The 26,878-nt window shown below is 43.4% G+C and overlaps 1 protein-coding gene and 1 long non-coding RNA gene across 2 annotated transcripts in view; one reads left to right on the top strand and one right to left on the bottom strand.

The window, feature by feature from the left end:
- Positions 1 to 16,771, top strand: part of LARGE1 (LARGE xylosyl- and glucuronyltransferase 1) — a 250,247-nt gene extending 233,476 nt beyond the window's left edge. Inside the window, exons 12-14 of the mRNA XM_079992447.1 lie at positions 3,522 to 3,668; positions 8,303 to 8,498; positions 14,816 to 16,771. Of these exons, the coding sequence (XP_079848573.1) occupies positions 3,522 to 3,668; positions 8,303 to 8,498; positions 14,816 to 15,013 (541 nt within the window). The 3' untranslated portion in view covers positions 15,014 to 16,771. The remainder of the gene's footprint in view (positions 1 to 3,521; positions 3,669 to 8,302; positions 8,499 to 14,815) is intronic.
- The window catches only part of LOC307225303, a 48,014-nt gene continuing 23,521 nt past the window's right edge, over positions 2,386 to 26,878 (bottom strand). Inside the window, exon 2 of the long non-coding RNA XR_013842847.1 lies at positions 2,386 to 2,700. This is a non-coding gene — a long non-coding RNA (uncharacterized lncRNA). The remainder of the gene's footprint in view (positions 2,701 to 26,878) is intronic.

Raw genomic sequence — 26,878 nt, 5'->3', positions numbered from 1 at the left:
AACTCAAGTTGTTAATATCGATTATTTAAATTTTTCCAAAGTTCAATACTTCAAAAGCTTTAAAAGCAATATCCAAACAGCCTTTAATTTCCTAGAGACCTTCAACTAAGTTGTATTTGGCAGAGTTGGTCTCAAAATATAACAATGTCTCAGTAAGTGCAGGATGTAGCAGTGCAATGCAACAGTTCCAGTAAAGCTCAGCAAATAATAGCTCCAGCAACAAAGTGTCAAAATCTTGCAATCTGACAGTTCTGTTATCTAGGCAGTCCGACTGCCTGGGATTCTTTGTCAATTTGTAAATCCAGCAGGGCAGGTACAACACAGTTCATAATCAGAATAAAACTTTTAAAGAGTTAAGTCCTACAGCAACTTAAATAGATGTGAGAATCAATTGCCTTTAACACCTCTTCAAAGGCTCCAAACATCCAAGTCTTTGCTTTAGATCTTAAGCAGTGGCAAGAGACGGACTTCCTGGTTTCGTCTCTTGCTTTTAGCCGAATTAGCAAAGATTTTATCTGCCAAATCTTTCTTTCTTTTCTTACTCACGAGTCGTTGGTTTCAAGCTGAATGTTTCCAGGAAAAGAGGACAGCGCTCACCGACAGCAGCTACGCGGCTTCACTCCACAGAAAGAGCGATTGACTCACAGCACCGCACCCCCTTCCACGTTCCGGGACCTCTTACGGGGTCCCTTCTACGTTTCGTGGAGCGCTCCTGGTGCCCGCCGAGTCCCACGGCCACAGGCTTACACTGCCTGTGGTTTTCCGATGTGGGTCTCCGCTGCGCCGTAGCGGACGACCCGTTTCTGCGGAGCTCCCTCTTCGCAGTTAGAAGAGGGCAGCCATTGCCGGACGCGCCACCTCCAGAAGTGTAGGAATCCAGTTCTGTCTCCTGTTTGCACAATAAAGCTGAGGGAAGCCTACAGTAATAGCAGAGAAAGTCAAGATAATGATCTACAGATTAGGCCAATATGAAAGCATTTTAACTAGTTTAGCCCCACTGCATTTAATGAGATGCAAATGGCTTCAGTGCACCTTCTTCCTGCTTCAGTACTTTGTGGGTCTTGCCAAGTTCTGTGCCAAATCTACAGAAGAAGGCACAAGTTAAAGCAGTGGGTGGAATCATTAAGAGTGTCACGAACGCTGAATAATTCTGGCAGCTGGAGGAGGCTGGTTGTAAAAGAACTTTCTATTTAGAAGCAGTTGCCTGGGTCAATTAGAATTGATGGAAGGTAGAGGGAGAAGAAATAGAGGAAAAGTACCCAAAACTTATAATGGGAAGCTGATAAAATTCAATAATCTTTGCACAGACAAGGAAATTTGATGCAGACTCTTCAAACAACTTTCAGAAAAGTTTCCCAAGAGTTACCTCATTTTATGGAACATCCACACAGAGAGGCCTGAGGGGAAATCTTTGATTGGTAACTATTATGAAATCCCCAAAACTTAAAGTTTATTCAGACAATTTACTTCCCAACCCCACAGCAGATGTGACAGCAAACCCTAGGATGTGGCTCCCTTTCATTTGTAATAATCAGAATCTTGAACTTGGAGCTCTTGAGTTTGCTAATATTTCCCTTGGAGGCTCACAGCAGTATCATAAACATCATTACAGTTAATCCTGTTAAGGGGAGCCGAATTTGACATAAGTGGAGAATGAGACTTTATTAAGGAAATGGGTTTTTAAAAAAATTGATGCTGCACTGCTTCTTCTGACAACAGCAGTCAGACCCATGCAGATGTTCTGTCAGCCACCTGTGTGAGCAGAATATGTGTCTATAATGCAATATATGTGGTGTACTGGTTAAAGTGTTGGACTAAGATTGGGGTGACCTGGTTTCAAATCTCTACTCGGCCATGAAGCTCAGTAGGTGATCTTGGGCCTGTCACACTCCTTTTCTCTCAACTTAACCTACCTCCAGGGCTGCACACTCATGAGGCAGAGTGAAGTAGCTACTTTGGGTGGTGGAAACCCAAGAGGCAGTTCCCCTACAGACATCTAGCCACTGCTGGCAGCAGGAAGAGCTCACTGAAATCTTGCAAGATATCACAACACACACACAAGATCTCATGAGAATTCAGCAAGATCTTGCAACATTTCAGTGAGATCTCACCAGAAGCTGCCACTGCTGCCACCACCACTTCATGGGTGATGCCGCACAACCCAGGTAAGGGAGGTGGCGCTGTAACACATTCCCATTTTGCCTCAGGTGGCAAAATGGGACACATCGCCCCTGCCTACCTCACAGGGTTGCCGTGAGCATACAATGGGGAGAGAAAGAACCATATGTGCCATCCTGAAGGAATTGTAGAATATAAACATAATGAATAAAATAAAATATCCCAATCTGCAGGAGACAATAAGAAATAACTCAGTTGTTGAGCATGTGTTTTATAACAAGCATTTTTTATTTATACTCCACCCATCTTCCAACATAATAAAAACACAGCAAAATGTCAAACATTTAAAGCTTCTTGATACAGAGCTGCCTTCAGATGTCTTCGGAAAGTTGTGTAGCTGTCTGTCTGTTTGACTTCTTGTCTCCAGTACCCTGAAGAAGACCATGAGATGTTCAAAACCATACAAGAAAGTGATAGGCAACCCATGCTTTCTGCCCCCACAATCAACCTCTCTGAGTGAAGGTTTCATTTCCAGCTGTTGCAATGAATATCCCACTGGCAGGCCTGTCTTCTTTGAAGAATCTGAAGAGAAACAGGACAAGCAGGAATGAAGAATCTGTGACCTTCCAGACATTGTTGGACTACAGCTTCCATCAATCCTGACACTGGCCATGGTGGCTGGGGCTGATGGAAGAGTCCAATAACATCTGGGGAGTTACAGGTTTAAAGATATCCAGACTATGGGGTTTGAGCTCAGACACAAAGCAGTGGAGAATCATCTCACAATGTATGACCTCAGGCATGAAATAACAGCTCAATGAGCTCCAGTTTTATTAATGTACAAAATAAAGTTTGATTGGTAATCCCCCCCCCCAACTGGTAGAGAAAACTGTACAAAGTAAATCTTGCAGAAATAACTCAGGAATTATTAAAGTGTAGAAATGTTGAACACTAATGCTTGTTTGTTTCTAATGTGACTTCTGCAGACCTCAGCAACTGAGAAATTGTGTACTTTTAAAAATCCCAGTGGCAAAATTAATAGTCTTCCTAACATTTCCTCTTTGAGCAGCGATTTTGCTAGTGCATATAAGCTGTGTGGTAGAGCAGAAGCTGTGCATCTCTTCACAGGGGAAATATGGAAACCACTTTTTGGCCATAACAGGGAAGCCTGGAGAATTGGAAGTACATCCCTCCGGTGATGCCTTTTTTTCCACCACTTATCCGCAAAAGCTCCAAATGCAAATGAGAACTTGCAATTTAGACAATGGGTGACTATAATACATGCAATGTACTCACTAGGAGCTAATACCTCTCAACTGTATTTGTTCAGGGAAGTCTTTAAAAAGCTAATTAAAAATTTTGCTAATTGGTTTTGGTTTTTTCTTTTCATTTTTCTCCTCCAGGAAATCTGTTGTCCAACTGGACTTAGCCAATACAAAAAAGGCTCTCATTGTACCTGCTTTTGAGACCCTCCGCTATCGCCTCTCTTTTCCCAAGTCAAAAGCAGAGCTGTTGTCTATGTTGGACATGGGGACCCTCTTCACATTCAGGTACTGCATGCATCTTTTTAAAAACAACACCCAACCACTCACCCACAGTCAAGGAGTACTAAGGCTTTGTTAAAAACATATAAAGGTTTGTGAAAACTGACTCCCACGCTTTATTGCAGGGGTGGGGAGCCTGTGACCCTCCCTAGTTAGACTGCAAGGCCTATCCTTTATTATCATTGGCTATGCTGGCTGGAGGCTATAGCTTCCCCACCCTTTTTATTGCTTCATCTCAACCAGCAAAACTCATCCTTTTTTCTGCAATATAGAAGGTTCTCCAAACGAGGGAGTCCATAACAATTGCACAATGACCCCTGGGAATTCCTTTGTATTTTTCTTGTACAAACTTGGTACAAACTTGGGAAGACTGTGAAGATCACTCAGCCTGAGTGATTTCAGTGGAGTATATACAGAATGAGATATACACAAGCATGAAAGGTCCAAGCCATATGGAGCTGCATAAATTGTACTGAATATGGAGCTTTAGCATTTGCCAGCACTGTTCTTTGCCAGTTAGGTTGATACAAAATCTCATACTTCCATTATTTAAAAAATGAATGAGGGGTTTTGCCTGGTTTGCATTACTGGGACCAGGCAATGGGATGAGTTAGTCTCTCCCAGTTGTGCCTGCCTGGGAATTTAGGACAACAGCAACAGAGGCTGGAGTATCAGGGAGGGGAGATTGCTGTCATCCTTGGGAATTCTGTATCCCTCTCCGGGCCTCTGAGCCAAGTGAGTACTGATTTGGAGTGTGTGTATCTTATGTTTGTCACCTGGGGCAAATGGAGGGTGCTATCACCAATTTGTGTACCACCCACCCCACTATCCAGAGTTTTTGCAGGTAGCCTTGGCCTTGGTGTTGGGGACTCCCTCGTTGATCGCTCAGGGAGACTTCAACACCTGCTTGGGACTGCTCAGGACTTGGGGCTTTAAATTCTTTAAAACATAAATTCTTTAAATAGTTCCTCTGGCAAAAGCACAATAATTAAGTGTCCTCTTTTGATGGTTCCTGTTGAGTCCTACATAAAAGACCTGGAACATTATTGACCCCTTATGAGTAGGGTGTGTGTTTTCTAACCCGTTTTTGATGATGGGGCCTTTTCAAGCCTTGCTGACATACACGAGGGCTTCCTGGTCTTAGTGTTCAGTGGAGTGCTCCCATTCCACATAGCTTCATCTTCAAACACTTAACAAGTCCAAACTGAACAATTGATGAATGTGAGGAGTAAGATTGTGTGTTGATACAAAATAACATAAAAGATAACGGGACTCCTGACCATTAGGTCCAGTTGTGACCGACTCTGGGGTTGCGGCACTCATCTCGCTTTATTGGCCAAGGGAGCCGGCGTACAGCTTCAAGGTCATGTGGCCAGCATGACTAAGCCGCTTCTGGCAAACCAGAGCAGCGCAAGGAAACGCTGTTTACCTTCCCGCCGGAGTGGTACCTATTTATCTACTTGCACTTTGATGTGCTTTCGAACTGCTAGGTTGGCAGGAGCAGGGACCGAGCAATGGGAGCTCACCCTGTTGCAGGGATTCAAACTACCAACCTTCTGATCAGCAAGTCCTAGACTCTGTGGTTTAACCCACAGTGCCACCTGTGTCCCACAAAAGAATATAGTATGTGCCAAAAATACTCTTGCCTCTTCTGTTTCCTAAATTGTGTAATAATTTAACAGATTTTTTTTTTGTAATTATGAAAATAACTGAATGTTTCCTAGCTAAAAAGAAATCTACTGGGAAATAAAACCTCTAAGTGTTGACCTCACTTTTATGATCCCTCATCAATCAAATTTTCCGCTTGCATAGTATTTATTTTCCCATTAGGGGCTTGCCTCTTTTTTCTAATTAACTACAGAGAACAAAGGTGGGCTGGGCTTCTGTGCTATTACCATCATTGCACAGTTAGTTCTCACACTTTTATTGGCCTGTCTAATTCTTCCAAGTTCTATTCACCCACACCCACCCTGCCCAAAAAGCAGCTGACAATTTCCACCTCTATTTTCAGGTTGGCTTAATAAGTCATTAGTAGCCATTGAGGCCAAGTTGATGAGGGAGGGCTTCCGTGACAATGATTGCTGATCATGCCTGCAGCATCCCAAACCCTCTCACCAAGTGCTAGATTGCAATCTTTCCCTCAGTGAAATTGCTTTTGTCACCTCTTTCCCAAATTCATGACCTTTCCTGCCTTTGGGCAGCAGAGAAATATAAAGTACTTCTCCCTTGTAAATTCCTCCCCACCCTTTCAGTCCACTTCTCAGCAAATTCTATGGTTGCCTGGCTATTCTAAGAATTCCATAACTGGAGATTAATGTATGACTCCATTCTGCCTTTTGTACCAAGCCATTCATATTAAAAGTGACCAGCTCCCTTGCAGCAGGAAGAGTCAAGCTATTAAGCTTTAGCCGGCTAAAGGGGACATCCAGGTGGTTAGGCTCTTCAGCACAATGAAAGTCCAACCAAGTGTGTTGCTGCTGCTCCTAGGTCCACATACTAAGTTGCTACCAAACTACATGCATCACCTTCATGCTGGGGTGGCACATTCTCCCTTTTCCATGGTTACAAGCACATCAGTGCTATTTATGCTCTTGAAGGAGTTGTAACTGTTCTATCTGGGGCTAAGACACCTGGAGAGGCACTGTAGAGTGTTTTCTTATTATTCAACACACTCCCTCATCCCAGGGAGCTTATGTACTAAGCAGAGTCTTTTGTTCTGATTCTCATGTATAGCAACAATGGCCTGTCCATGGACTCAGCTATACAACTGCTAATAAAAGCCTTTTAAGTGTGTTGTAAAGTGCATTATACAAATGTGACACTAGATGGCAATTGTGAGCTATGGCAAATTCAATATATATTTTTTAAAACTTTTTTTTAAAAAGCATTTTCATTTTTTTTATATGTGTGTAGATTCCACCCATGTCTGTTAGGCTTACATGAGCAGGAGTATGTCAAAAGGTCCTGGTTGAGGCCCCCTTTCTTTGCATAGCTGTAACCACTGGATTATTCAGTTCACAGTGGTTTATTAGGGACAGGGTGCGACATCATACTCTGTTTCCACACTGAACACAATCTGGCAATTTCCTTGTTGGGGCACTGGTGAGGTGTGACTTGTCAGCCCCTCAAGCTTCTCCCTACTTTGGCTCAGCTGGAATTCAAGTCTGGAATTCTCTGCCCCTTCCCTTCCTCCTCAGTTATCAGGTACTTTGAAGGCCCACTGTCAACAGCTGTCTCTCCCCAACTGTTCCTTATCTGCTTTATAAAGTCACACTGCACAGGGGAGAATTGGATGTCTTGTCTGGCTGCAGGCTTGCATCCTAGCCTTCTCCACCAGTAAGCCCTGTTGACTAGGGCCATGATCCTGCATCCTTTCAGGGACGAAAAGCAGAGGGCCATGGGTCAGTCCTTGCTGGTCCTCCATGATGTCCAATGCTTCATGTGTGACCACTCCATATAGATGAACATTGTAGTCCCAGAAAACAAGAAAGTGATTTTTCCTGTCACACACACACACACTTTTTTCCAATATTTCACACCCAGAAAAAAGCATCTCCATGAACCATCTCCATGAAAAGGCAAGGTCAATGATTTTTAGTGCACAGATTCTGGATATCTTCTGGAAAATGTCTAGATGGTTTGGGATCTATACAACTAGGAGTTTGCTTTGTTGTAATTTGTTGTTGCTGTTTCTTCAATTCCTATCAAAACATGGCTATAGCAGAACCTGCTGCTACAAAGATGCAACTCATCTGTGCTTACTCACTACCTAGTTCTGTGGAACATGCAAGATATCCCAAGGATTCCTAGGTTAAGCCAAATCTCCATGTCAAGCCCAACATTTTTAGAGAGTTCGTGGGTGAACTGAGATGTCTGACAGGAACATGTCAAGTTGACTTGACTGCACTGGTTCTTATGATAAACATTTGAGCGCACTGTAATACATGCTGCCTGTGATGTAATTATTTCTTGGTTTAATCAATAATCATGTGGCGAGGGCCCATGTCAGTGATTTCAGGAAAGGCACAAGTGCAAGAGAAAATTATTGATCGTTGTCTTAATAGGGTGAGCTCAAGCTGTGCTTGAATAGGCCTTGCTGTGACGTGAATAAGATTAAGAAAATATAAAAGGATGCCTTCCTGTAAATTGAATTGATTGTCTTAGATGGAATTGTGTAGATGGCACATAGCAACAAAATGAGAACTGTGATGGCACTGAAAGTATTTATCAAGGCTTTGTTTAATGTGTTTATCGATCTGAATTTCTGTCATGATATCAAAGAAGTGCCACTTCAGAATTCTGCATGCCTTGGAAACAAGCTGCAGAATGAAAAACAAGCCTTTATCATTACTAGGAACAATATGTTAGCTCATTTTCAGTTGCTTTATCTCAAAGTCAACATCTCATAGCTATCTTCCAGGACTGGAATTACTTTAAAATACAGAAGTGAAGTGTCATAGTTCAAGAATGCTCCCCTAGTCAGTCATGGTTTGCCTTTTGCTCATTAGAACCATGTGCTTGATGCTATAGCCCTAATGTCCATGTTTCCAGGTATTCCATGAGCAGTCAGTGTAAGGTAGTTTCCAGCGTTTGCCCCATTTCAGTGAATTGTCTGACCAATGATTTTACATCTGTTCAAGGTATCATGTCTGGACAAAAGGGCATGCACCAACCAATTTTGCCAAGTGGCGAACAGCCACCACACCATATCGAGTTGAATGGGAAGCAGATTTTGAGCCATATGTCGTGGTAAGGCAGGACTGTCCAGAGTATGACCGAAGATTTGTCGGATTTGGCTGGAACAAAGTTGCCCACATCATGGAATTGGATGCACAGGTGAGGAGGAAATCTTTGCTCCAATATGGCATGTATGTGCAGGCAGTTTAAAAGAGGCCTGCTCCTCTCCAGGTTGTAGTACAAACTGTTGATCAGGGGTGGGGAACCTGTGGCCCTCCAGATGTTGTTGAATTCCAACTCTCATTGGCTCCAGCCAGCATTGCTAATGCTCATGGATGTTGGGAGTTGCAGTCCAGGAATATTCATGGGGCCACAAGTTTCCCATTGCTGTTACTGAAGGAACATTCTTGCTTAGAATTCACTGGAAATAAGAGATGTGAGCTTTACATAAGCTGTCACAGCTAAAAGGTAGCTAATCATCATTGTTGACAGGAGACACATTACAATCTCTCCTTATCGCTTGTTCCTGCTGGATGCTAGTCCTAATGCAACTGTGCTCAGAGATGTTGTGTGAAGATACACCACCTCAGTTGCTTTAAGACTACCTATCAGATCGCTTCTGAACTTTTGGTTTACTGCAAGTCTGAATTTGTTCTCCTTGTTCTATTCTGCCATTAGGATGTGTGAGGAGCTCTTCTGTTAGGGGGAGACATTCAGACCCCATAATAAGCCTGAAGTCAATGCCGTCCAGCAACAAATACATCATGTCCATCTGCTGACCATGTAGCATAGCTCTTTGCCATTAAGAATAATGCTGCACTAAATTTTCATCTTAATTCTCTTTACAGTGTAAAAGTTGTTATTTAGGGAGAGGAATTAACCTCCCGCCAAAATAAAAAAAAGAAAGAGGCACCCTCCACACAAACAAAAATTGTTTTTTTTTTTTTGTGCCAAGCAGTGCATAGTGCAGACAGTCACTCCCCGCCTCCCACTTGCCCAAAAAAGCGGGGGGGGGGGGTTTAAACCATACATGTTCCAAGTCACCTTATTTAAATTTGCACCTAGCATTTTAAAGCTGGAGGTCAGATCCACAAGCAACATCTGTGTTTCTCTCATGGCAAAGCAGTTTGCCAAGCTAGGTCAGGGGATAGTTTTCTTGATTGCTTCTCTTTTTACTGCTATTTGCTTTTTACTGCTTAAGCTCCCGAAGCCAGTGAAGAGGGAGACTGGGAAATCCCACACGGGAATTTCTTAAGTTGCAATGTAAAGAATGGTGGGTTCCAAAAAGCCAACCTGGTTCTCCACCAAACACTGCAAGGTGACAAATGTTTACTTTTGCTAATGCTGCCCTTGGTTATCAGGTCCTGAGATCAATCTGGCCCCTATAAACCCCAGGCCTGGTTTTATGATTTATTTTACTTCCTTTCCCACTTGCTATTCCTCAGCAGTTTCAGATCTCTGCCAGCCTGGGTGATTGTTATCAGGGAAGGTCAATTTTGATCTTGCCTGTAAATATGTCATCTTGTTCCATAATCTGTCAATCTATAAGGCCCTGTGCTTTGCTAACTGACCTATTATTACATACAGGAGAACTTCCTTTACCTAAGCATCCTTCTTGTCAACATTTACCCTCCTAATGTTGACATGTAACAGCCTTGTTCAAGGAGTCTTTGTCTTGGATGGCAATTTGGTCATTTAGTCAGCGAGGGCACATCTTCTGTTTAATCACAGCATATTTGAAAGTTTGTTTCTGGAGTCACATGGCAACCTTGGAGCTCCCACTCTACATTCTATGCCCATACCTGGGAAAAGTAGCAGGAGCACAGAAAGATGTATTCTACTAAGTCAAGCCCCACTGGTCCATCTAGTACTTAGTACTATCTATACGAGTTGACCATGGCTCTTTAGGCTTCTGATATTAACAATGTGGGAATTTTGCATGTACCTTTTTTGCTCTACCACTGAACTATGGTTCAGGAAGCTTTTTGGAGAAAACTGCTGCTCTAGGACAACAGAGGAATTGAAAACCTTCCACATGGGGTTAACCATCTCCTTTTTGCAGCTACCTGGATTTGCCAAACTCTGTCTACTCACTTTTTATAGACAACTCTGACAGTGTTGTTCTCAGCCTACTTACTGCACTCCTGATTTTCTCTGTTCTATTGCTTTCCTCCATACCTGCTTTATGCAATTTCCCCACAACTGCATATTCAGCCAGTTCAATGTAGCCTAGCATCACATTACTGGATTTTTTTTTCCAAGACTACTGTGCCTTTAATTAGAAACTTCCTCTTTGTGGCTTCTGTCTATAATTGTTTCCAGTTCAGTGTGCTGTGTTATTATTGATGAAATCCCTTTTCGTTGTCCTTTAATTAGTGAATTCTAGTTCCTGATGAGGCACTGAATTACTGATCTGCCCTCATTGTCACCTTTATTATTATGAAAAGATGCTATTTTGCTTTTTAAAAAAGGAAAGAAAAATGAGATAAAACCTATACTTAAAGTCCCCCATTGGAGTTCAAGAACTACCTAATTAAAGGTCAGGTTACGGACAATTCATCACTAATGCCATGTCTCTTGAACAGAAAGGAATTAGATTAGGAATAGGGAAGCTGTGGTCCTCCAGATGTTGCTGGACTCTTAACTCCATTAGTCCCTGCCAGTATTGCCAGTGGTCAGGGATATTGGGAGCTGTAGTCCAACAATATCTGGAGAACCACAAGCTCCCCATCCGTGAATTAAAGGCAGAAGGTGCAAGAAGGAAGCTTCTAACTGAAGTTGTGGGGAACTTTTGCTGATTGGCATATGCATTACAAAAAGGCCTTGGCCATGGAAATGGACAGTGCCTGGTAATATAATACTGTATTAAATGTTTTGAAGATGCACTTATAATTTTTCTTCCGGTGGATTGCAGGAAAGCAACACTTCAGCAGCTCTAAAAGACTCTTGTGTAGAAGTATCCATAGTCTAAATCGGCCAGGAACAGGCAGATTCTTTGCCTTTGAATAGGCTCCAAAATTCTCAATGGGTTTAAGCTTGAGATTCCTAAGATATAAGGTGTGGGGTTTTTTATCATGGAAGAGCTTTCTTCTTGCCATAAGATATATAAGCAATGGGGAGAAATAACTGCTCCTAGAAAGGATGGGGTTGATGAGGTGTAACAGCAACACTGCTGACTAAAGAGGATGGATGAAAGGGCAGCCGAGGAGGATGTTGATGACAGTTAAAGCCCATAGCCCTCATGCAGGAGGAGACATTAATCTTCATAAAGGCTGCAAAATTCTCCAGCAGAGCTGGGAATAAGTAGATCTGACTGTAAACTAACATATATGTGTATAATAAATTCATCATTAAAAGAAAACGAACATTGATTAAGCATATGGATTCACCTTTGCCATGTGCAATGTATCCAGACCAAAAACTACAAAGACATTACTGCTCATTTTTAACACCAGAATAGTACAGGGTGGGGAAGCTGTGGCCCTCCAGAAATTGCTGGACTACAACTCCCATCATCCCTGGCCATTGGCCATACTGGCTGGGATTGATGGTAGCTGAAGTCCAACTACAGCTGGAAGGATACAGGCTCCCTCTCTTCAGTCTACCGTAATGTATCAATAATGTCTGGATGCACATTTTAAGGAAGGATTTACACGTTATTTTGTGGTGATCAACATTAATCCTGGGGTTGCAGGAGCAGAACAAGTGTGATGGGGAAAGGGGCTATGCCTTTTTCTGAATTTCTGTGATAAGTGAGGATGAACCCCACCACTAAGAATTCTATAATGCTATGCTAGTACTGTTTCACTAGGAGGCTGGTGCATTTGATGTAGACACAGATTTCAGACCCTTTCAGATGCCAGCCCTTCCAACCAGACCCTGCAATAAATGCAGAGCAATTAATTTGGAGGTTCAGTTGTCTGTGGAGAGGAGGCTTTTGTGAACAGCTCAGGTGGCCCTGGGTTGCAAAGCTGTAATTCTTTGAAATAGCAGCCCTGAGTGACTTGAGCAGCATTTCAGCTGTCATTCTTTAGTGATGGCAAAATCCTGAGATTTAATGCCCCATGTCTTTGGATGCAGCTCAGAAATGTGCTGCCTCCTACTTCAGTACCAAAAACAGAGAAGAAATGGGCAGAACTTAACAGTTTTATTCTGGCATTCTCTAAGATTCCAAAACGGGAATTCCCACATATGCTTTCATTTGCAGTTTTATGCGGTCATAATGCTAGCTTTTAGAAAACCATAGTTTGCAAATCAGGTACCAGGCTTGTGAAAGTGCATTTCCTCCTTCCTCTCTTTCAACCCTTCCTTTGTCAGGCTTCACCTTAGTTTTACATCAGCATACATAGTGTAACTACACATCCTCATCTGCATATGTAAACAGGTGTGCACTTGTATCCAATCCACATGGTTTTTGAAGTTATTAACTGAGAGTCATTGTGTGGATTGGGGCAAATTATACTCATCTGATAGGGGTTTAGCAACCAGACAAGAGACAAGAGCTACACGGGGGAAATATGCAAGTATATTATAAAAATATTAATTAATTCCAAAAATAACATCTAGTGTTGGACCAGCAGTTATTTAGTTAAATCTGAGGCGTAGATATTATTATTATTATTATTATTATTATTATTATTATTATTATGATGATGATGATGCATAATAAAAACATAATAAAAAGCATACTGACAGAACAGCCTAATACGAGTTGCAGGATTTCGTGCAGCTGTGGTATGAACTTGTTTTTATTGCAAAATATGCACAGCCCAGCATATCATAACTAGTTTATAGAGTCTTGATTAAGATGGGAATCCTGATCAGTCAATCCGCATGCTTAAATTGGGAGCAGATATAATGCTAAACCAGGAGTAGTCAACCTTATCCCTACCACCCACTAATGCATCTTTACTGATGGTAAAACTTCCTTACCGCCCACCAGTGCTCGAAGGAAGAGGATTCAGCTTGTGCCATGAAACCCCCTACTGCCCACCTGGAATCCTGAAACACCCACTAGTGGGCGGTAGGGACCAGGCTGACAACCCCTGTGCTAAACTAAAGTAAAACCAGCATTGCATCTGTATCAACTCCACTTTATAATTATAGCATAACAATGTCATAAAACAGCCTGCTGAATTGGGAGGTTTCTGATTTCACGGTGGCTGACCAGATGCCTATAGGAAGCGCACAAGCAGGAACTGAGTGCAACTGCACACTCTCCCCTCCTGGTATCCATACTCCCTCCAACAGTGGAGGAAGAGTCTAGCCATCATTGTTGTTAGCCATGGATAGCCTTCTCCTCTATGAATCTAAGTTTCTTTTAAAGCCATCCAAGTTGGTGACCACCACTGTGTCTTTTGGGAGCAGATTCCATAATTTAATCATATGCTGTGTGAAGAAGTGCTTCGTTTTGTCTGTCCTGAATCTTCCAACGTTCAGCTTCAGGGCAGCTGCGCTACTGAAGACGCTGGTGTGTGTGTGTGTGTGTGTGTGTGTGTTTATGTGTCAGGATAGGAAGTGAGGAACAAAGAGGGTTATTTCAGAGACCTTGGCTATGATGCTCACTCTTAATCCATGCGACGGTCACCTCCAGGCTTGATTATTGTAACTCGCTCTACGCGGGGCTGCCCTTGAAGCTGACCCAGAAACTCCAGTGGATGCAGAATGCCGCGGTGAGGATCCTTACGGGGCCCTTGCTGCGGGATCACATTCATCCAGTGCTTTACCAACTGCACTGGCTCCCAGTGGAGTACAGGGTCAGGTTTAAGGTGCTGGTTTTGACCCTTAAAGCCCTATGCAGCCTAGGACCCACGTACCTACAGGACCGCCTCTCCTGGTATGCCCTGCGGAGGACCTTAAGATCCACAAATGACAACATTTTGGAGGTCGCAAGGTGGTTAGATTGGTCTCAATTAGGGCCAGGCCCTAACTTGGTGGAATGCTCTGTCACAAGAGACTAGGGCCCTGCGGGACTTGACATCTTTCCACAGGGCCTGCAAGACAGAGCTGTTTCACCTGGCCTTTGGTTTAGACTCAGTCTGACCCTTATGTTTCCCTCCACTTATGGTTTTGATCCAGTGGCGTAGCGTGGAGGGTGCAGGGGGGGCCGGCCGCACCGAGCGCAACATCTGGGGTTAGGGCAAATCCACGGGTTAGGGGGCGCAAATCCACGGGTTAGGGGGCGCAAATTACTTGCCTTGCCCCGGGTGCTGACCACCCACGCTACGCCACTGTTTTGATCTATGGGCTACTTTTTAAATGAGGCTGCATTTTAAATGAGGCTGCATTTTAAATTGCATTTTAACCTGTATTTTAAATTGGGTCCCCCCCCAATTATGTTTTTACTGTAATTTTACTGGTGTTAGCTGCCCTGAGCCTGGCTCTGGCCAGGGAGGGTGGGGTACAAATAAACATCATCATCATTATTATTATTATTATTATTATTATTATTATTATTATTTTGTCTGTGTTCTCAGGAGTATGAATTCACGGTGCTGCCCAACGCCTACATGATCCACATGCCGCATGCTCCCAGCTTTGACATCACCAAATTCCGCTCAAACAAGCAATACCGTATCTGTCTCAAGACCCTCAAGGAAGAGTTCCAGCAGGATATGTCACGTCGCTATGGCTTTGCAGCGCTGAAATATCTCACGGCAGAGAACAACAGCTAGCACCACTTGGACTGCTGTGGAAAACAGAGACTGAAAGGAGGAGCCATTGAATGTGTGCGGCCCAGTCTTTTAGCCTGGAACTGAGAGACACCTTTGTTTTGGGGATTTGTTTTTTTAAAAAAAGGAAAAACGCATCAAGCAGTTCTAACCATAGAGATTTGGAACAAGATCTCTCCAGACTGTGCTCATGAGCTGCCACCCACCCGCCTCTCTAAGGCCTTTAGTGGGTAAATGTGCAGAGAACAGCAGTGCCTGCATCTATGGGCAGCACCAGGGTGGCAGGAACAGTGGAGGGAGTGGGCATTTGTTCTTAAAATCGCACAGCAAAAAAACAAAAATGATCTTCTTTGAAATATAGGCTTTCATGTTGCTATTTAATAATTCCACATTTTTAAAAAATATGTAAAGGAAGATCTTCAGGTCACTGTCAAGTGAATTAAAACAAAACAGGGGGGAAAGTCCCTTCTAGAAACTGAATTTGCATCTGTAAAACAGCTGTTGTCTACCCACAGAAGAATGCTATAGAGCAGGATGAACCAAATTCTGCCTGTCAGATGAAGGGGAGCTATATCTAACATAACAGGATTTGTGGTTTATTATATATTGAATATACGCAGTATTACTGTGTAAGCATTTCTGTGGCATCACACAGTCATTTTTCTCTAATGCTGCAACGATGGACTCTCCTCCAGCTCCTCACTGCTGCCACCTACTCTGGCCATCTACCTTCCTTTAAATCCAAATTGCACCCTTTTGCACTCCATGTTCATCTCCAGCTCTGGCCATTCATGCCGGAAGGTCATTGCTTTTACCGCACTGTTTAAGCTCTGCTTCCACTTGAGAGCTTTTTCATGCACCTTTCATGAAACAAGTGGCCAAAGTGGATTTCTGACTACGATTGGTGGGGTGGGGGTTATTTTTCAAAAAAAGAAGAAGTTTAAGTATTAGTGTTGGCATACATACAGGTCATATTATTATTATTATTATTATTATTATTATTAGGGAAAATCACAGAACATTGGCTCTTCCACAGCATACCTGCTTGCAAAAAAGACTCTGTACCTTTGGCTGTAAGTGGACGTTGTCACGGAACAAGCAAGTTTAGCTTCAGTAGCCATGGGGCGCTACAGACTCTTGAGAGATTGCTTCAGTAAAGGAGTTTATTAGGAGCTAAAAGGAAATAGCTCCCCATTTGAGGTAGGGAGAAGCAGGAAATATTGACGGCTTTTGTTTGGATGGAAACTGATTCAATTCACAGCCACTATTACATGTAGCCAGTGTGGTGTAGTGGTTAAGAGCGGTAGTCTCGTAATCTGGGGAACCGGGTTCGCGTGTCCGCTCCTCCACATGCAGCTGCTGGGTAACCTTGGGCCAGTCACACTTCTCTGAAGTCTCTCAGCCCCACTCACCTCACAGAGTGTTTGTTGTGGGGGAGGAAGGGAAAGGAGAATGTTAGCCGCTTTGAGACTCCTTAAAGGGAGTGAAAGGCGGGATATCAAATCCAAACTCTTCTTCTTCTTCTTCTACTTGGTGAGGGTAGGCAAGGAGTGCGAACAAGCAACACATAGAAACACACACAAAACCAGACACTGGACATTTTGTTGTTATTATTATTATTTTCGTTATTTCTTTGGAATTAATGTTGTGTTTACATGGATGGAGGAGATGAGGATTAATGCACTACCCTTACTTGGGGCTACTTGTATTTGGTTGCAATGTTATTGAGAGAGCAGAATTTGAATAAATGAGAAACATGTCTTTCTTCCTTCCCCTGACAATTCAAAAGGTCTTGCTACCACTTACCCACCCTATACAAGTCACTGTGTCTTAGTAGTTTGCTTTATGGGCTAGTCGTTTGGCTGCTGCCAGGTATGCCCTCCTGGCTTCTTCATTGCCCTATGTGAGTTCTCCCATCTGTTGTTTTAAGTTACTTGAGTGTGTGGTGGTTTTCTATGTCCCATGCTTCAGAGGCTAATGAGTGACAGCTACATCATAAAAAAACAAGCAAAATTGCAGCTCCTGATCAAGAAACTGGAAGAGTTCCCTGTTTGCAAGAGACAAATACAGTTGTGTCCTATTCCTGTATTCTTCTGATGTAACATGTATATTTGGGACTTCTCCCCGCCAGCAAAATCTATGAGACACAAGAGCTATCTGGAGATCAAAGATTAAATTGCTAGCCCAGATGCATCCATCTCCACTAATGGGTGATATGTCAATTGGCTCCTAAGAGATGACTTGACTCATTCTGAGAGTAAGAGAGGTGGCTTTGGGTTAACAAACTGCATGAAAAGTGATGAGAAGCTCTAGAGGAGCTGCTGGATGAAACCACATATGGTGCACTGGTCAGCTTCCAACATAAGCACTGCCTTACTCCATAAATAACCAAGATCGGAAGAGGCAGCCACATGCGTGTACCCTTTTGCCAACTCCAGGGATAGTTTACCAAATGTACTGTGCATGGTGGATGTATCACAAGTCATTGGGAGACATTTAACCCCTGAATACTCAGTCCTTTGTACATGTCAGGGGGAAATGACGAAAACAAAGAGGGCTAACTGCAGCTGAACTGAAACACAAGTTGTCCATCACTATTCATCTTCCCCTGTGACATGCAGCTGCAACCTATGTTGTAGGTTGCACAAATGGGCCTTGCATAAACCAAGTGTGCCTTAGAGCATTTTTCCAGAATCCTCTGCAATGCACAGTAATGCTACGACAGAAAGCTGGTGTTCCCTGGAGGAAGTTCGGCTGCCATTAGGATCATCGCATTAGAGGGAGACTTGCATGCCATCTGGACCAACTCACTGCTCAATAGAGGGAATTGGGAGCTACAGCATCCCTAACAGATGGCTGTCCAGCCTCTGGTTGAAGACCTCCTGTAAGTAAGAGAACATACAGGAAATCGGTTCCACTGTCAAACTAGTCTTACAATTTGAAGGTTTTCCTAATGTTCAACCAAAACCTACTGTCCTATAACTTAAGCGCTCTGTTTCCCACCCAAAATATACAAGCAAGTGGCTTTAGGGAAATAGCAGTACAAGCTCAACAGTTGACATAGGGCCCAGGAGTCATAACTCAGCAGTTCAGGAGCAGGGCAAGAAGTTCAGAACTGGACAGAAGTGACAAAAGATGGCCCAACAAGTTTCTGCACCATTCCTGCCAAGCTTTTAAAGATGAGGCATGGGACGCTCAATCACAAGGCTCTTGCCTTATGGGAATATTGAGTTTGCAAATGTGTACTCCATGGGGGGGGGGAGGTCCTGCGAAGGCAGCATCCAGATCTAGGCAACAAAACTGCACCCTTCTGTTCAGACACCACCATTTCCTGTTCAGGCTCCCCCATCAGCTGATCAAAGCCTTCCCTAGCCTCATCTGTGGCTCCTCAATCGCAGGATAGGAGAGACAGCAGCCCTGCTTCCCCTTCTAATGTAGCTGAAGTCAGGGCAAAAAGGAAAGATCACCTCACCCAGGTACCCACAATTCCAGACTCCTTCCTTCCCTCTGTTTCTTCCTACTGTCTGATTCTACCAATCCAAGCCTGATCCCGACCGTGCTTTGAGGTTCTTAACACAAAGGCCATTAGATCTATGTTCCCCTGTCAGGGGAGACAACATGGTCATGAAAGTGGTTTTCCCAAGGTGAAGCTCATACATTGCTCTCCAGGTGTACTGACCGCTATAAGATTCCCAAATACAGAAAACACAACTGCAACTTGAGGCACAAGAGAGCAGGCATCTCTGTGCAACTGTGTTACAGCCCCTCAGGTATCTGAAGAATGTTATATTGCCCCAGCAACAGTCTCTTCCAGGCTTAACATAGTTCCTTCAACCTATAATCATATAACTTGTTTTGTTTTCCATATCCCCTGGCCATTTTCATTGCTGTCATCTGAACCCATTCCAATTCATCTGTGTCTGCATGCTATTTTCCAGATGAAGCCTCAATAGTACAGAATAAAGTGGAACTATTATTTCTTGTGACTTGGAAACAATAGTTCTAATAAAACAGCAAAAAAAATAGCATTAGCAATTGTTTTGCAGCCATGTCACACTGCTGACTCATGTTCAGCTTGTGGTCAGCTGCAATTCTGAGATTCTTTTCATGTGTACTACTGCCATTATTTATTTTCCCATTAAGAATTCTCTGGTAAATGTCTAAGGAATGTCTAGAATGTACCTAGAAATATAAAATTCACATTTAGGTATTATGGATCCCTATTGTTCTATTGGGTAATGTACTAGAAAGTTAAGAGAAGGGATTACAGGGGAATCATACAGTTCTGGGCTGATTCTACATTTCTAATCTAATTTGCTAGCCGGTGAGAGTCTCTGTGTGAGAGATCCATCACACTCCAGTTTAAATTATTTTAAACTATACAAAACTCTGTTTGCTTTTGCTCAAGGAAGTCTTGGTCTGTACAACATCAGAAACAAAACAATTACTACAGATTAAGACACAAAAAAGGCCAGTATCTCTGCATCTCAGGTGGAATGGATCTAGATATTAATTTGCAGTCAGATGAATGAGATGTATTTTTTCAGAGAATCATTAACATCTTGAGCAAGTAGCTGCCTGGAGATGTGGTTAAGACACTGGTTTTGGCTACCATACATCTCAGTATGACTCTTCAGTGACTATGCTAGAGTGGCCTTATTCAGATGTAATGCTAAATTAAGGTTAAACATTAAGATAAATGAGCCTTGGGCTTGTGAGATCCTCTCTCCTCTAGCACAGCCACAAGACAAACTGTTGCTTCTACTTTTAATTAACCACAATTTATTGTCATGTCTAAATCCAGACAAACTGTGGTGTGTCTTAACAATGATTTAGAGAAACAAGCCAACTTCAAACTGTAATTGGCTTCTTTCTCTAAACTACCCTTTCCCAACCTGGTTCCCTTCAGATGTTTTGAACTACATCTCCCATAATCTCTGACACTCTGCCATACTGTCTTGGGCCAAAACATGTAGATGAGGACTGCAAAGCAGAATTAAGGTGAACCACAGTTCTGGAGTCAGACATAATGCAGATGCTCCACCCGCTGCTCAATCTGAAGTCTTACATGTTTTACATAGGAAAATTCAGCAGAGGGCTTCTAGTCGCATTCACTTGAAGGTGAGTTGTATTCTCTGTGTGATTGGAGATTCTGTTAAAGCAAAGCCCCCCAGCTGCATTCAAGCAAACATGAGACAGAGCCTCCTGCAGATCTTCACCATGCAACATCGAGAAGGTTGGGCATGGAGGCAGAGCTTACGTACATACCCCTTTCCCTGTGCACACTTTCAATAACTCTGCATTTTGGTGAATATCTGAATACGCCTATTAACCATGATGAACTGAAAGCAGAAGTGAATACTTCCAATCTTGCAGCCATGTTGGAGAAGGAGAGGGTAGGAGCATACTTCACTGTTGCATCCAAACCTCATCGCTGAACTGCTGGCTACTTTTAGATGTGCCACTTTATAACTGGGAAAAACTGGGTGTTTTAACATGCATATGGCTACAACCAAAGCAAGCACCTGGTTCCCCCAGAGCCATCAGGATACAGGTAAGTTGTAAACAAGAAGGAGAGGGAAGTAATTACGTGGTTGGTAGTTTTTACACCTGCCACACATGACATAGATTAGAACGTTTGGTTCTAAACATTAGCCTAAAATGGGTGAGGAGCCTCAATCTCAGGGGCCAAATGTGCCCCCAGTCCTCTCTATCTGGCCCTTGGGACTCTTCCCATGGCATCTTCTTGTCCCTAGCAACAACCCTCCCTGGCCCTGCTTCACATCCTGTGTGAATGTGTCTTTGAATTCTGATTATGCCTCTTGCTGGCATGGATGACGGATGTGCGAGTGTACAAACCAGCCTATCTTACAAAGCGGCAAGTTCCATTCATTGCTCTCCCCACTTTTCCCTTTCACCCCATTCAGCATTGGCATATGGCCCCAAGAAAGTTTCCCAGAAGGGAATTTGGCCCTTGGGCAGAAAAGTTTCCCACCCTTGGCCTAAATCAAGTTAGTGCACAGCTTCTCTAACACTATTTAATGTGGCTCCTCCCCCACACCCGGCCAGTATATAAAATAAGTCAAAACTAAGGTTCACTCTTACGTAGCTTTCTAATGGAAGTGTTGAATCAGACTGCCTAATGAGAAGTTTTTATAAGATCATAGATCTTTGTGCATTAATATCAAGAAGGAAAGGTCACCATCACAAGTCAACTTCAGATAACATTTCTTGCTAATTGTGCGTTCCACAAAACTCTGCAGTCAGCAATGTCAAACTGCAACGGACTCAAAGAAATGTACCCCTGAAATATCCAGGGCCATAGTTTTAGCTCCTGTCAGTCTCATATCAGCTATTTGATCAAGTGATTGCATACAACAGGATAACCATCAGAATCTGACTGAAATCAGGCCCTGAATAATAACCAGAGCCATGTGTCATTAGGATAAGAAGCTTAAATTGGTTAATCAGAGGGATTATGAGTATTGTACCGGTTAATTGGGAAAACCACTAGCCTGGTGGAACACATAATTTAATAATGATATTCTGTTGCACAAATGCCCTTACTTGAAGGAAGAAATATGGAGACAAAGGAAAGAGAGCTATCTATCCCATCCATATCAGTGAAAAGTGAAGGGGTTTTAGACTGCTGATATGAAGGGGAAGCTTGTTCACATCTCTACACTCTCGTTGATATTAACAAGCTAGTGCCCTTTAAATAATGGTTGAAAAATACTAATTGAGTGGGAGGACAAAAGCAGAGTGCCCTTCACTTCAGCTCTTAATCAGCAATTCAACTCACAAACCTCAGAGTGTGTTGCCTGCTTCACAAATAAGGAAAGTAGATCCATTTGTAGGGCTCAGCCACACTTCTGCTTCCCCCTGAGAAAACTCACTCTTTACCACCGAATTGGAGCAAACGTCAATCAAGTTTTCTGCAAAATGTTTGCTCCAATTCAGCAGGATTTCCTGGGGAAAACAATAAACCACTCGGACCCATGCGCCAACTCCAGAGCGGGGCACCCACAAAACTTTTGCTGTGGGTGCCTGGCCTCTGCCCCTACCACTGCTGCCCGCCCCTGCCACACACAGTAGAACAGGGTTCACACACACACAAGCATCCCTCCCCCAACATGGGGACAGTGGGGCTGGATGGCACATCCAGCAGAGCAAGGCCAGCAGACACCCTGCTCTCTGCCTCTGAGGGAGAGCACCCAGACAAGGCTACTGTTACATAAATATATGTTTCTCCCATTAAAAGCAATCGCATTTGAAAGTGAATAACTTTAGCTGTAATTTGGACACAGTCAATTTATCGCATCTCCAGGAGGTCTTGCCAACATAGTATCTTCTAGATGTTGCCATAGTACAACTCCCTTTATGACCAATTACCTCGCTGGCTGGAGTTGAGTTATACCCCCACAACATCTGGAGGACACCACATTTTCTACCCCTGGCCTAAGGCGTGGGGTGGCCCGGGCTCCAACACCTTTCATAGTTGTGCAGAAGAGGGGATTTCAGCTGGTGTAGCTTGTCATGCAAGCCATGTCTGCTGAATTTTCCCTCTTCTGCACTACCTGTCTTCCCCAACCTGATGCCGTCCAGATGTTTTAGCTTACCATATCCATCAGCCTCAGCCAGCGTAACCAATGGTAAATTGTAATCAAAAATATCTAGAGGGTACCAGGATGGGGAAGGATGGCCTAAGGCTACAATCCTGTGTACACTTACCCTGACAATAAGCTCCACTGAACACAATGAGATTTCTTCTTCTTCTGAGTAAACATGCATAGAATTGCACTGCTCATGTTTTGTGAGTTTTCTTACCTTCATCTACAAGCCCAATGAGATACCTTTGTTCAATTTTTTCCCAATGGGTTCACAGACACGCACCAAGTCTGCCCACCTGAATAGCTTTGTACCACTGCATCCAGATGTTGGCACCTGAATGGCTACCCCCTGCTTTGCCTGATAATTAATAGATGCATCCAGCAGCACTGGACCCCAGCACACATGCTTCAGGCCAAGTTGAAAATTGACTCTGCCAACTTTTAGCTAGTGTTTAATAAACCATGACAGTAATTTACTCCTCCATCCTTTGAATAATTAGTTTCCTTTCCATGTAGATGTCCCTGCAAGGAAGCTAGTCAAATTCTTTTTGAAAGCCACTGCATGGCACTTTCAGTGTTCATCCTTACTGTAGATGGCATCTGTATATCACAGGCCAAAAAGGGTAACAAGTCCCATCTGCGGCAATTCACAAGACCAAGGGGGGTTGTTTTGTTTTTTCAAAGGCCTGTCCATTCATCATTAAAACGCAGCATGCATTCAGTTATACAGCCTTCGCTAGCCTGGTGCTTTCATGAAGTTATGGATCAGAACTCCCTTCAGTCCCAGAAACCACGGCTGCATTTCTAAATGCACTGGTTTTTCTAAGTGCGTGTGGGGTTGTGGTTAGAATGTCAGACTAGGGCCTGGGAGACCAGGGTTCAAATGTTCTCAAATATTCTGGAAGTAACAGGATGCGCCAAACTCTCAGCTTATCTAGGAAAGATAATCAGAAGTGAGTTTCAACCTTTGATCCTCCCAGTCAGTGTATAGTTTCTCGTACTTTATCAGCCACGTGACATCATGTTTTGCACTTGGAATCTATTTGAATGAACAGCTAAGTCAAACAGAAAGAACTTCAACGTTTGCCCAGGTGACCAGTATTTTGTTGGAATTCTGCCTCGGTCAGAGGAATGTGCCTACCTCTTCAGGCACCGGCTGAATTCCTTTTGACCTCCCCCTGCAACTCCCGGCAGGTAAACAGGCGAGGTCTGTATCGGCGATTCTTCCCAGACTGTGAGAAAAACACACCACTGCTTCTCTCCTCCTCCCTGCTCCCCAGGGAGGGGAATCAGACTCAGACAGAAATGTATTTACATGTCTTTATTTCTGTCTTTAGCAGCCATACAGATAAAGATGTCTGCACTCTTCACAAACAACAGCAGAGAGTCTAACTCCACCCTTGTACATCCTGTACAGGTCATAAGTCACACACTGAGCTAACATCCGGTGCTCAATACGGAGAATGGACTGCCCTTTTCTTGCCATGGTAACAGTCACAAACATCCTGTCTGGCTTTCCAGCCACCAGCAGCTGGCTTAGCTGCTGCTGCTTGCTTCTGCATTGCTTCTTTATAGTAACATCCTCCCCCTAAAGAATCAATGCGTGCAGCGTGCAATGCATGATCCAGAGAAGAAAACAAACAGTTGTTATATGTATAACATTCCCCTGTTGTTTCAGTTCCACCCTTGGAACTACCCGCCACTGGTTTTACCAGTGTACCTCTCTGGTTGTGTGACTTCCAAGGAATGAGTGCATCTGCCTTACCTTGGTTAGCAACTCTCAGTTGTGCCTTTGTCTCTGACTCAGACACAGCTTCAATTTGACCTTGGTTGTTTACAACAGCAACACATGCAATAGCTAGGTTGTGTATCTTGAAAGTCTGAACTTGACTATAAACAATGTTTATTTGGTTCCAGATTTGAAGTACAATCTGCTCAGCGTATCGCAGATTGCTAAGAAAGGACTAAAACTGTCCTATGATGATGAGAGCTGCAAAATCTACAAAGATGGAGAGTTGTATCTTTCTGCCAAAGAGAAAGATGGACTGTATTTGTTGACTTTTGATCAAAGTGATTACATGAATTGTAATTCTAACATGATTTCTTTTGCAGGTGTAGCCAAGAAGGATGCCAAGCAGGTCACCTCGAGGGTCGACAGGGCATTTCAGCGGGTGTATGCTGATGTGATTGGTCCTCTAGCACCATCTAGAGGCAATGCAAAGTATTACCTAATATGTGTTGATTCTTTCACAGGTTTTGTCTGGATTTATCTTTTGGAGAGACCAAAAGACGCCTTAGAAAGGTTTAAAGAGTTTTGTGACAAAGTTAAAAATATGCATGATGCTGACATAGATTGTCTTTGCACAGATGAGAAGCCAATTTTTCTTTTACAGGATTTCCATAGGTTCCTGAAGAAGAAAGGGATAAGACACAAAATTGCTGCTTCCGAAGAAGCTTGGAAGAGATGTGTCTGTGTTAGGGTGAACAAAGAATTGCAAAAGGGAATGGAGGCGCAATTGCTAAGTTCACATCTGCCACATGAGTACTGGGCTGAGTCGCTAATGTCGTTTTGTTATACATGGTTGAGAAAATTTTCAACAGAGTTGGGAAGTTCTCCTTTTGAGAAACTGTTCCAAAGAAAACCTTCTGTTGCCCATTTCAAGGTTTTTGGGTCTCACGTGAGGACAGAAGCTCCGGGGGGAGTAAAGAATGCCAGAGGCATTTTTGTGGGTTATGAAAAGGGTCTCTACAGAGTAATTTTGTCTGAATCTGGTCAGGCGATTCTCACAAAATTCCTAGAGAGTGCTCCTGAACAGGAGAGAGTGATTGTTCACACATTTTCCACAGGAGATGATGATGATTCAGATGATGATGATGATGTTGATTTTATTGAATTCAGTAGTACTGATGATGACAGCGATAGCTCAGACAGCTCAGTTGTCACAGTCATTGAGAGAAAATCTCACATAATGACTAGACCCTCAGAGGAGGAGGACGAACCACTGTTTACAATTGGTACTGGTTCTCCAGAGAGGTCAAAGGCTGAACCAGAAAGCAGAGAAGAGCAGCACCTCTTACGTAGGTCTGAGAGAGCAACGAAGGGTGTACCACCCCAGAGGTATTCAAAAGAGTTTGCCAACCTAGCTATTGCATGTGTTGCTGTTGTAAACGACCAAGGTCAGATTGAAGCTGTGTCTGAGTCAGAGACAAAGGCACAACTGAGAGTTGCTAACCAAGGTAAGGCAGATGCACTCATTCCTTGGAAGTCACACAACCAGAGAGGTACACTGGTAAAACCAGTGGCGGGTAGTTCCAAGGGTGGAACTGAAACAACAGGGGAATGTTATACATATAACAACTGTTTGTTTTCTTCTCTGGATCATGCATTGCACGCTGCACGCATTGATTCTTTAGGGGGAGGATGTTACTATAAAGAAGCCAATGCAATTCTGGGCTGCATCAATAGGAGTATAGCATCTAGATCAAGGGAAGTAATAGTGCCACTGTATTCTGCTCTGGTCAGACCTCACCTGCAGTACTGTGTCCAGTTCTGGGCACCACAGTTCAAGAAGGACACTGACAAACTGGAACGTGTCCAGAGGAGGGCAACCAAAATGGTCAAAGACCTGGAAACGATGCCTTATGAGGAACGGCTAAGGGAGCTGGGCATGTTTAGCCTGGAGAAGAGGAGGTTAAGGGGTGATATGATAGCCATGTTCAAATATATAAAAGGATGTCACATAGAGGAGGGAGAAAGGTTGTTTTCTGCTGCTCCAGAGAAGCGGACACGGAGCAATGGTTCCAAACTACAAGAAAGAAGATTCCACCTAAACATTAGGAAGAACTTCCTGACAGTAAGAGCTGTTCGACAGTGGAATTTGCTGCCAAGGAGTGTGGTGGAGTCTCCTTCTTTGGAGGTCTTTAAGCAGAGGCTTGACAACCACATGTCAGGAGTGCTCTGATGGTGTTTCCTGCTTGGCAGGGGGTTGGACTCGATGGCCCTTGTGGTCTCTTCCAACTCTATGATTCTATGATTCAGCTTTTTGGATCGACTCCCATTATTTTTAGCATCAGAATATTGCTTAAAATGGCATTCCGTGCATCCTGTGATGTGCGATTTACCATTATCCTGCAGGACCCTCATAACCGGAGCACGTTCACAACTGGTATTTATCACAAAGCTTTTCAAGAGGCAAATGTCGTATTCTGTGAGATATATTTTGCACTCAGCATCCATTTATCTAACCACTCTGGAGGT

This window comes from Podarcis cretensis (genome assembly GCF_951804945.1).
Source record: "Podarcis cretensis genome assembly, chromosome: 10".
Classification (NCBI taxonomy): Eukaryota; Metazoa; Chordata; class Lepidosauria; order Squamata; family Lacertidae; genus Podarcis; species Podarcis cretensis.
Note: the sequence above shows the minus strand (reverse complement) of the source record. Positions and strands in the feature narration are given on the sequence as shown.